At 45.7% G+C, this 11,390-nt stretch overlaps 1 protein-coding gene across 1 annotated transcript in view; it reads right to left on the bottom strand.

The window, feature by feature from the left end:
* The window catches only part of TRIM33 (tripartite motif containing 33), a 39,618-nt gene that overhangs the window by 27,177 nt on the left and 1,051 nt on the right, over window positions 1-11,390 (bottom strand). The window contains exons 3-4 of the mRNA XM_042013323.1: window positions 11,135-11,384; window positions 81-199 (exon numbers count right to left, since the gene is read on the bottom strand). Of these exons, the coding sequence (XP_041869257.1) occupies window positions 81-199; window positions 11,135-11,384 (369 nt within the window). The remainder of the gene's footprint in view (window positions 1-80; window positions 200-11,134; window positions 11,385-11,390) is intronic.

Here is an 11,390-nt window from a genome sequence, read left to right as displayed (position 1 = left end):
GGGGAAAAGCCACCAGAATCATCCTGGGGAGCACTGACAGGGCCAGAGAGCAGAGGCTGGGGCAGGCAGGATGGTTCTACCTGTTCTGACTTCTCGTCGGAGCTGCTGGGTGTCTCCGAGGTGTCCTTCACAAAGTAGTTGTCCACCAGGTCGATCTGCCGGCACTCCTGGCGGCAGATCGGGCACCGGATCACCCCCACTGCAAAACACAACATTCCACAGGCTTTTAGGGCGACAAAACTCACAAATCAACGTGCCCAGAAGCACAGAACACAAAACACACTCCTCGTTTCACCTGGGTGAATAATGCCACGGTTGACACTGTCATTAAAAACCAGCCATTATGGGTGTAGAACAGGTTTCACCCCAAAATACACTCCCTCAACTAAACCCAAAAAACCCCCACAAGCCTCTACAGGAAAGGATCCCTCAGCCAGTTGTGACAATTTCTACATCATACTCAGTTTTTCCTACTTATTTCTTCACCTAACAATATGTATTTTTAGCCAAGGCATTTGTTGCCCCTAAGCAAATATTTCATTTTTTGACCTGCTCATTTTAGATTACAAAACTCAAGGCACTCGTTAATTATTTTTTAGAACAGCCTGTGGTCCAGCCTGTCTCAAGGCAAGCATTAGGAGGGGTGTGCCCAGATAGCTGGGGTGACTTCCATGATGTTCCTGAAAATGCCACAGCAGTAGCGTGTCCCAGTGTTCTCCCAGCTACAACACAGGAAAATTTCTAATATAACCTATTTCCATGAGGCCAGGGAGGCAGATGAAGCAATAAAATACCAACATCCTGCTTTGTTATCCTTTGTAATCACTAAATTAGTTTTAAATCCTCAGCAGGGCTGCTACATGAACCAAATTGACATTTAAAGATGCCTATGAACAACCCCCATAAAGGTTTGAAAACCTATTTATAACTTAGGTAGTGGCTCACACTTCACAGAAGTGTCATTTGATCTTAAATCAAATTCCTATACAGTTTATTGAGAACGTAATCTTCAAGAAGCTTTCCAAGCCATTGGGTATTTTTATACACTGAAACAACTTTGAGAAGTGTAATTAAATGATGCTCAGCTCCTTTGTGGATATTCAATTAGGACAGTAGGACTTATTTCAGGAAGATTAATTACATTAGTAGTGGAGTAGCATTAATTTTTTCAAGTGCTAAAATTAACGATGGCTTCAGAACACAGTAGATTCACTGCAGAGCAACAATAATCCAACTAGGAACTCCCTGTCTCACCAAACCAAACACATCTCAAGAGCAGGATGTGAAAAACAACCAGTACTGCAGCAGCTACACATACAAGAGCTTTCACACACACACTGAAACCTTCCCCATATGCAGAACTTTGAGGTTTTCTTACAACTGACAGACAAAATTCTTTAGGGAATACCAGCTGATGTGTCTATACTTACGGAAGAAACATTTCAGATATCTACCATTAAAACTACTCCATCCAAACCAAATCAAACCTAAACTCGAGTTTTAGTGGTCTTGGGTCAAACAAACAAAATATTCCAAGAAAACAACAAAACAGAAGAAGCTCAAGATCTATAATCTCCAGACAATAGCAAGTCAAATTCTACAGATGCAAACCCCTTCCTCTAAGGCAACTGTTGGGTTGGTTTTAAAGTAGCCAAACCAATGAAAGCTTGAATAAAATCAAGCCTTTTGATCCAAGTGACAGCCCACAGGCTGGATTCTGGCCAGGGGAAATTCCACCTTGTCCACTTCCCCTGTCAGAGAGGACACAGGGAATGGGCAGCCTCCGGTGCTGCTCTCACAGTCCATCACCCAATTTTTGCACCTCCACATTCAAATAAAACCTGCACACAAAGTGCCCCCAGTGTTCTCTGCACACACCTCAAGAGACCACAACCCAAAGGTAAGGCCCTGCAATTCTTGTTTAGCACATTACACTCCTTTTTCACATCTCAACACCCTTTATTTCCAACAGTAGCTTTCCAGTAATATATGAGCCACTAAACACCTCATATCCTGGTCTTTTAATCTAATATAAAACAAATTACTGCAGCACCATTTGCACTAGAAACCAAATGTGCTGAAAAGATACAGATGCGGCTAATTTTGTGAGGCAGGAGGGAAAAGTAGAGAAAATCACACTGAAATAGCATTTACACAGAAAAAAAGAAATCCTTACCTGTCAAAACTTGAGATAATTTGTAAGCTAACAAAGTTTATTGTAAAAATTTAGTGAGAATGTATTTTAGGACAAACTAAGGTTCAAATGTTTATATAACCTCTGAGAAAAACAATGTTTCACTGTCAGTTTCAATGCAAAAAAAAATCTTATATAAGAAAATAAAAGTAAATATAGAAGTATCATCCTATTTATACTCCAGCAGAAGTTATTACATTGTTTTTCTACATCAAACAAAGCAAACACATTAGTCCTGGTACAAACATTCCCACTGTAACTCTGCTTTCCAACAAGCATTAGCACACAGTAAAAACTATTGTTTAAAGATCAATTGCATTTTTTAAATCACAGCTGAATTAGAACAAGACATTCATACAAATTATGAAGATCAGACTGGTTTATGATCTCCCTCAATCCTAATTATTACCATCAAGATTTCCTATGTCCTCAGAGATGGCTTCATATTATTTTACAGCCATAAATTGATGCTGCAGAGGTCAAGAGCAGCACTGAAGCAAAGAGCTGAGAAAAGGGAAGTTTCTTTCAGGAAGTTCTGACCACACCATGTGAAAGCCTGCACTGAGGGTCTGAAACACTTTGTGCAGCAGTTCCTTTCTGCCTTACACATCAGTGTCACCAAAATCCTGCCCTCAGCATTAACTACAGGAACACAGCTATGCTTCAGGTCCTGAAAAAAGAACAGTTAAGCACCCTACAAACTTCACCAGCCACCCACAGATGCTCCTTTGGATATCAGTACTTCCATGAAGAAATCCAGGAAGAATCATTCTTTGGACCTCAAAGGCCACAGGAAATGATGAACTATTTTACAAGAGCTGCAGATAACAGGAGTGGGCTTTCAAGCTTCTTTTGTTGTACTTTAGAGGACCCACACTGCCCATTTTTCCAGCTGCTTCTATCCCACACCTTAAGTGTGTAAGACCTGTAACAACCATGAGCACAAATATTCATTACCCCTCTTCCACAGCACTCAAAAGACACAGCTCCATGCACCAAATTTTCCCTTCCCTTCCATCCTATTCCTAATTAATGATGCAGTTCAGATCAGGCTCTGCTTTTGGTCCCACACTTCTGCAGAACAGCAAAAATATTTTCAATCATACACATTTCCTGTCCCCCATCTGCTGCTACACACAACACTCAGCCTAAATGGAGTTTTGTTTTTCCTTTCACACTACCTAAGGCTGACTGAAGGGAGAAGCAGGAATAATTTCCTACCTGGAAATTTGGACTGCAAGTCTCCAATCCAGCAGGTAGGAAAAGCCTGCCTGGCATTGCCAACCCTGCTCAAAGGGAGATGGGTTTCATCTCCTCACCTGAGCCATTCCCCCCTGCCAGAGTTTCCCAGCCTGTGATTCAGGAAGGAAGGAGATTCCCAGATTCCTTGTGACACACTCCCACGGAGTCTCCTGAGACAGACAGAGCCATTCAGGAGCTGAGGACCAACACAAAGAACTGACAGACACACAGGAATGTGGTCAGGGATGGATCCCTAGGAACCACAGGAACCTGCCCTGGGAGCAGCTCTCCCCAGCACATGGATGGGATCTGGGACAGAGCCCACACTGATGGAAATGGGAATGTTGGCCACATCCCAAGAATGATCCCTGTCCTGGGAAGGGCTGCTCCTGCCCCAGTGGGAGCCCAGGTCACTGCAAGGCAGGACATGATGGTGAAACCAAGGACACAAAAAGAACCTTCCCGGAGGCTCCAGCTCTCCTGGCAGCTCCTGCCGAGGCCAGGACCTGCACCTCTCACCAAACCAGCCCAGAGAACATCCCAGGAGAAGGTTCTGAACGAGCAGGGAGATGCCAGCACACAGATTTACCACGCTTGTTGAACCATCAGTTCAACGCAGGCACATCTCCTTACATTGCACATTAGACCTTCTGATTTGTCAAAGACTTTAAGAACACTAATGAGAGCAGCATCTCTGTAATCCTTTTAACTGCTTATGATGCAGATAAAGCACACTGAACCAGACCACAGATACCAAAGCATGTCAGAAAGCACGACGCTGAAGTAAACTGAGGAGGAAAGGTAATTTTGTTTCTGTAAAAACAGAAAGGCTGCTAAAAACCCAGCATCATAATCCTACAGCAAATCACTATGGAACACTGCTAAAACCTTCAGATTTCAAGTGGAAAATGCTTTTAATCTACCACTCCCAACTCACACCTAAAGCTGCGACACAAGTATTTTTCTGAATTGTAACTCAGAACTCTGTGAATACCTTTCACATATTTAAGTTTAAAATTTCCCAAAGGCAACTATGTTCCTCTGAATGCATCTCTAAACAGGTGATTTTTTCAACAGGTTTCATCTTGAACTAGTTTCAATAAAAGAAATATTAAAAACCTGCTCAGAATTGCATTCTCCAGGCTGATATATCAACACTAACAATACTAAAATACTCCCAAATTTCAAGGACACTTGAGAGCTACAGAGATGGAAGAGGACAGGTTGATTCTCTGTATTTCCAGTCTTGTAGGATCAAAACAGAGACACTCTGCAGTGAAAGCTCATGTCAAGTCTTTGGCTACTGTCCCCACTCCAGCTTGGTATTCAGGAATCAGTGTGTGTTCAACTCATACCCATTGCTTTTGCACAAGAAAAAAACTGGAATTTTCTGAAACCTCTTTGCTCCCTACCCACCCTTCTGGACACTTCCTTCTGCAATTCCCTCAGATGTTTCAGAGACCAGCTCTAGAACAACAGGGCTCCCGGAGCCAGTAAGAATTAACCTGTTTCCCCACCAAACCCACCTACAACTATCCTCTGATCTGGTTTTTCAGTTTTTGTTTACAAACACTTACAGAAACCTCCTGGGAGCCTCCAGCCCTGGGGTTAGAAAAGGGGGAGGTGGGTTGGAAGGAAAGGGGAACACATGGGGAACCGTGGAAACTCATCTACTGGCTAAAACCACCACAGGAGCTAAAGCAAAATAAGGAACTTTTGAAAGAAGCTCCACATTCAGTTGTTGGCTTCAAGTCCAAGCTGACTTCAGTCAACTTAAAATAAACACATCACAGCCCAACCGTACCCCACTGACACCTTACAGAGAACAAAAAGCAGCAATGGAATAATTAAGAGAGTTATTGATCTGAATGAGGATCACGTGGATATGATGAGATCACGGATGTGAACAAGGGAGGGCACAGCATGCACATGATGTACATAATCCAAAAATCACTCTGCACCTCAGTAGCACCCAATGGATCCTCTCCACCACTGGGACATTGTAGGGAGTCTTTCTAGCAGTTCATATTTGTAAGTTCAAAGTTTATTCAAACATTGCCCCAAACACTTGTGTTCCTAAACATCTCTACTTGCATACTAAAATTCCTATTTTTGTAAGATGCAACTCCTTTAACATCAGCTCTGGTGCGCAGCACAAAAATCTTTAGCAGCTCTTTAGTTGCTTCATAACATTCAAGAGTACAGAAACTGTAAAAACACGAGGATAAAGAAGTAACTCTGACGCCACTTAATAACCTAAAATAAAACGTTTCAAGTGTCTTATGGACAAGTTGAACAGGAGTCAACAGCACATCCTTCACAAAAGAGAGCAATGAGTCCCAGGCTGCACTAGCAGGACAAGGACAGCCATCCCTCCTCCTGCTCAGCACTCCAGCACACCACACTGGGCCACTACAGGGCTCCCCAGCACGGGACAGACTCACAAACTGGGGCAAACCCAGCGGTGGCGACCAAAATGGTCAGGCCTGGAGCACACACGGTGTGAGGAGAGACCTCAGCACTGCCTGAGGGGCAGGAGGCAGAGCCAGGGGTGCACAGCAAAGGGGTGGGCAGTGCAAGCAGGAATAAAGGAGGTTTCTATTCCTGGTGGTCCAAGGAGGATGGTCCAACACTGCTCATCCAGGCACAGTCACCACACACCTGGACAAGGCTCTGAGGAACCTGCTCTCACCTCCTCTCACCAGACCGGCTCTGGGCGAGGGGTGGGGCCGGACACACCTGGCCCTGCCACCCCACGTGAGGCTCCACTCCAACCACATTCGTGTTGAAGAATGGCTTCAGATTCTGCTGATACATGTGAGACATCCATTAGCACAAGCCTAAAACTCTATCCCATCATCCCCTGACAATCAGCCTCCCAAAACCCAACTTCTGTTGAGCAAGCAGCATCATTTGAGACATCTGGTTCCACACACAGGCTTGGGTTGGGTTGCAGTATCAGACGGATTCCCCCCACAGAAGTACTAAGTGACTGTAAGATAATTAAAGTCCTGTCAGATGTTTATACTGTTACAACGACAATGAAACTTCCCAGTTCAGGAAATATTTGCAAGCACTTGTGCAATCCAGTAACTCCAGCTTCCGTTCTGGGTTCAGACTCGGGAGGGAATCAGCCCTCTCAGGAATGAATCTCTGCCAGGTCCCATTTATTGGGTGAGAACACCAATAGTAGTTACTCCATGTGCATAATATTTACTTCTCTCAGCGCTGGAAGGGTCCAAGCATGTTTCTACACAGCCATACATCAAACCCCTGCTCTAATTTCAGTGATTAGACCTTGAAACAAACCCTTCACAGGTCAAGGGAGCAACACAATCAGATTGAAATCTGCCAGAATAAAAATACATTTAAAAAATTAACTGCTTTCAAGGTCCACTCCTAACTCAGCTTTTTGTTTTTTGAACAATCCTTGATTATATGGCAATTATCACACACTGAACTGACAATACATTATATTTAATAACAAAAAAAAAAAAAAATTACAGCTGCCACAGATACTAATTCTTATAAAAATAACACATGCTTTAATATTCTCAGATGGAAATATTTTCCAATACACTATTAATTTAGACTGAAATTTAAGTTTCACGGCAAGATTTTTAGTAAGTCCAGAATATGAACTGACCATTTTCCAGGACTCATGCTGGGCTCCAGCACATACTCATGAGCCTCACTTATTAACACAGGAGAAAAGCAAAGAATCAAGAGAGTTCAGGTGATCTCTACTCACATCCACAGAAACTTAAGATGCTGCATTTACACAGCTTAAACAGCCTTATTTGATGCAGGAATTTTTATTCTTCTAGACTCAAAATACAGTAACTAGCACCAAACTCGGTGTTAGGGACATGTCACACTCTCATACACATCAGACCTTTTATATCCCCCTTTCATAGCAAATTAAAAAAAACAAATTAAGAAACTTAAGGTGTGATTAATTCAACAGAGCAACACTGGGCATGGGAGCTGAATTCACCATGTCAAACCAATGTATGGTACCACTGATCATCACAGCTCTGGGTAGTAAATGTGCTGTTCCTCAGTTTACACACACAGGCAGCTGTGGAGGTTTTTCAGCTCGTTTGCTTTTCTGGCCTAATCATAACTGTGACATTCCCAAGGAGCTGGGAGAGCCCCACACTCTCTTTGCTGAGATAATCTTCTTAAGAGAGATTGTAAATATCTCATCCAGGCAGTGAAACCACAGAACGACCTCTCCTCCAGGAGCAGAGCAGCAGTGGTTGCAGGAAAAGTTGTTTTACAGTATCGGTTACAGTCTCAAATCTCTAACTTAGAAATAAGCTTTTTTTTTCAGAATACTGTGATACAAATACATACAGGCATTTTCTTGTAACCTATTCAACCTGAAAGGAGGAGTCCAGCTGGACAGCTGAAACACCACTAAGAAATCATCTATCCACCAAATAAAATGCACGTTCCAATAACCAATTAAGACATTAAACTGAATATGGGATGCCACTTTTCATGTTAAACAAATGCGTATGTTTTAAATACATAAAATAAGAATATTCTATTTTTTCCCTACATAAATATAACCATCAGCAAAATAAACCTCTTTCACCAGCAAAACAGGTATGAACCCACCAAGTACTTGTTTCTAATACAGCAAACCACAACTTCAGATAATTCTTTTAAGCTTTAATCAGGGTTTCTCAAACTTTTAGGAATTGAGATGATTCTTCTGTCTTCTTTAGCAGTGGCTCTGAAGGGAGTGGAAGCCTGGCAGAAAGAGAGATGCTTATCCAGACCCAACACCACTGTCTCCAGCATCCTCACTGCTCTCTCCAGCAGGGCAGAGGGAGCTTCATTAGGGAAGGTGCTGTCACTCAGAGAACTGCTTTGTGGGCACCGACCTCACACTCAATTCCCACAGTTTTTATCCAATAAATACACATATCTACTGTTTTAAGTCCTGACAACTCTCACGGAGCAAATTCTGAACATAATTAAGAAAGCAACCAGAAAAACATCACTTGTAATTGTCTTATCTACATGAAGAGATGCTGAAAGATAGCAGGCACACGATCCAGCAGTGAGAGCTGGCAGCAAAGTGTAACCTGCCTCAGGTACAGCTACAGGTACCACTTCTCTTTAATTCTTCCTTCATGAAAAAGCACCTGCTCGTGCTGAAGGAGACTTGAGAAGCAGCAGAAGTGGAAGTAACACTTTGTGACTACCAAAACAGGGAAGGAACCTGCATGACTAAGCACTGCGGTGCTTCTCTGGAGGCTCAGAATGTCCATTTTCTATCTGATTTACTGGTTACCATCTCCTGTGCCACTCAACTGATTCTACTCCCAAGGTGCACAGAGAGCTGCCCACAAAATGCATCTGCTGGTCCATGGCCCATCCTCAGCTGAGCTGCTGCCAGTTCCCATGTTCGTGCAGGCTGGGGTACCACCACAGCTGGATCACACAGCCCCTACCAGGACACTGCCACAATCCCAGAACAGCTGGGCTTGGAAGGGACCTCTGCAGATCAGCCAGTCCAACCCCCTGCCAAGGCAAGATCGCCAGGAGCAGGAGACACAGGAATGTGTCCAGAGGGAGATTCCACGACTCCCTGGGCAGCTGTTCCAGTGCTCTGCCACGCTCCATGGAACGAATTTCTTCCTCACTAGGGTGGAACTTCTGGTGTTACAATTTATGACCATTGCTCCTTGTCCTGTCCCTGGGCACCACTGAAAAGAGTCTGACACCACCCTGGAAATATCCATACAGATTGATGGGATCCCCTCTCAGCCTTTCCTCCTCCAGACTAACCAGACCCAGCCCCGCAGTTTCTCCTCACAAGAAAGATGCTCCAGTCCCCTGCAGCTTTCTCACATCATCTAAAACTTTTTATTGCAACAATCCAAAGATTAACTCTTTCTACACCAAAGCACACCAACAAGCATCCTTAAAATGTGTACAACAAGAAGTCATATTCCAGTTTACACACAGTGGTTCCCACACCTGTATCCTACAGACACAGCACGACTTGGATAATATTGCTAATTGCTAATAAAATAAACCCTACTTCCCAAATTCTGTCTATTTCACTGGCATATCACTGCCCTCTGAGGGTGGGGAGGCCCTGGCACAGGGTGCCCGGAGAAGTTGTAGCTGCCCCCAGATCCCTGGAAGTGTCCAAGGCCAGGTTGGATGGGGCTTGGAGCAGCCTGGGATAGTGGAAGGTGTCCCTGCCCGTGGCAAGGGGTGGGACTGGATGAGCTTTAAAGTCCCCTCCAAAACAAATCACTCTGTCACTCTATGATATAACACAAAATGTAGAATCTGGAATTTAAAAACATGGATCACAAGGCCATCTGAGTGCTCCACTGAGTGCATTGTCAAACTATATTGAATACATCATCTTTTAAAAACCAATAAGCTTTCTAAGAGCACATCCTAGATCAACTCCTGAACAGTCTGGATGAAAAAATCTCTACCAAGCCAGGTTAATTCCTTCACTGGGGAACACAGGAAAGGCTTGAGTGCAAAGATGTCACCAAACAAGGTCTCCCTGACCATAGAGCCCATTTAGGACCTGCAAAACCACTTACCAGGGCCCTACTTTGGTCTGTACACCACAGCACATGAGTCACTCCCCTAAAGCTCCAGAAGCTTTTCAATTCCATCCCTGAACATGTATTATAAAAGGAAAATAAACCCCAAGCTGTGATTCTGATAAGAACACGTGGAAGGAGCAGTGTACTCCTGTTCCCTGGCACAAGTTATGTACAGGCAGAGCCCCCGGGCACAGCTGACAAACAGCACTGCAAGGTTTTATCTCAGTGCGCAGGAAAGCAGGTGCAGTGCACACAGCGTTCCCACCTGGGCAGGTAATACTGCAACAACAGTGAATTTGAATTTAATTAGACGCGTTTTACCCCAGTGCTGCAGAACCGAGCAGCTGCCCACCCCCTTCCTCACTCGCCTCTGCTGTGTCGCCCCTGAGAGCCAAAACAAAACAGAGAGGAGAGAGTGACAGAATATTTGGGGTTGGAAAGGGCCTTTAAAAGTCATTAGTCCAACTCCCCCGCGACGAGCAGGGACATCTTTGGCGAGACCAGGTTGCTCAGAGCCTAATACAGTCTGACACTGGATGTTTCCACCACCTCCATGAGCAACTTGTTCCAGTGTTTTAACACTCTCACGGTAAAACACTTCCTTCTTACACTTAATCTAAACAGGTCCTCCTCCAGTTTAAAACCATGGTCCCCTGTCCTACCGCAACAGGTGCTGCGAAAAAGTCTGTCCCCACTTATATTATAGACCCCGTTCAGGCACTGGAAGAGGCTTTAGGGTCTCCCCGGAGCCTTCTCTTCTCGAGGCTGAACAATCCCAATCCCCTCAGCCTTCCCTCACAGCAGAGCTGCTCCATCCCTCTGATCAACTCGGTGCCCGCTCCAACAAGTCCCGGTCCTTCCTTCCTGCGATGGAAACCCGCAGGACGCGACCCACACTCCTAATCCCAACAGCTCCCCAAGCTCCAGCCGCCCCTGCCCTCCCGCAGCACCGGGCGGGCCGGACCCGCGGGATCGGTGTCTCAGCAGCCCCGCGCTCCCGGACGGGCCCGAGCGAGGCGGGGAAAGCCCCGCGCTCCGGGGCGGGGGAGGCGATCCCGGCGGGATGTCCGGGAGGAGCCGCCAGCCCCGCGCTCCCCGCGCTCACCTTGCTGCACGTCGCCGTTGGCGCCGCCGGGCACGGGCACGCTGAGCTGGCGCTCGGGCTCGGGCAGGCAGCGGCGGCAGAAGGAGTGCAGGCAGGGCAGCAGCTTGGGCTCGGCCTCCCGCCGGCTCTGCAGGCTCTGCGCGCACACCGCGCACGTGTCCAGCAGCGAGAACGGCCCCGGCGCCGCGGGCGTCAGCGGCGGCACCGGGCTGGGGCCGGGCCCCGCCGCCGCACCGGGCCCCGCCGCCGCCTCAGC

This window comes from Corvus kubaryi, unplaced genomic scaffold (genome assembly GCF_017639235.1).
Source record: "Corvus kubaryi isolate FWS band 111438036 unplaced genomic scaffold, C.kubaryi_AGA036_p1.0 split1-37355, whole genome shotgun sequence".
NCBI classification, from domain to species: domain Eukaryota; kingdom Metazoa; phylum Chordata; class Aves; order Passeriformes; family Corvidae; genus Corvus; species Corvus kubaryi.
The sequence above is the reverse complement of the archived record's forward strand: the minus strand, read 5'-3'. Positions and strand labels throughout refer to the sequence as shown.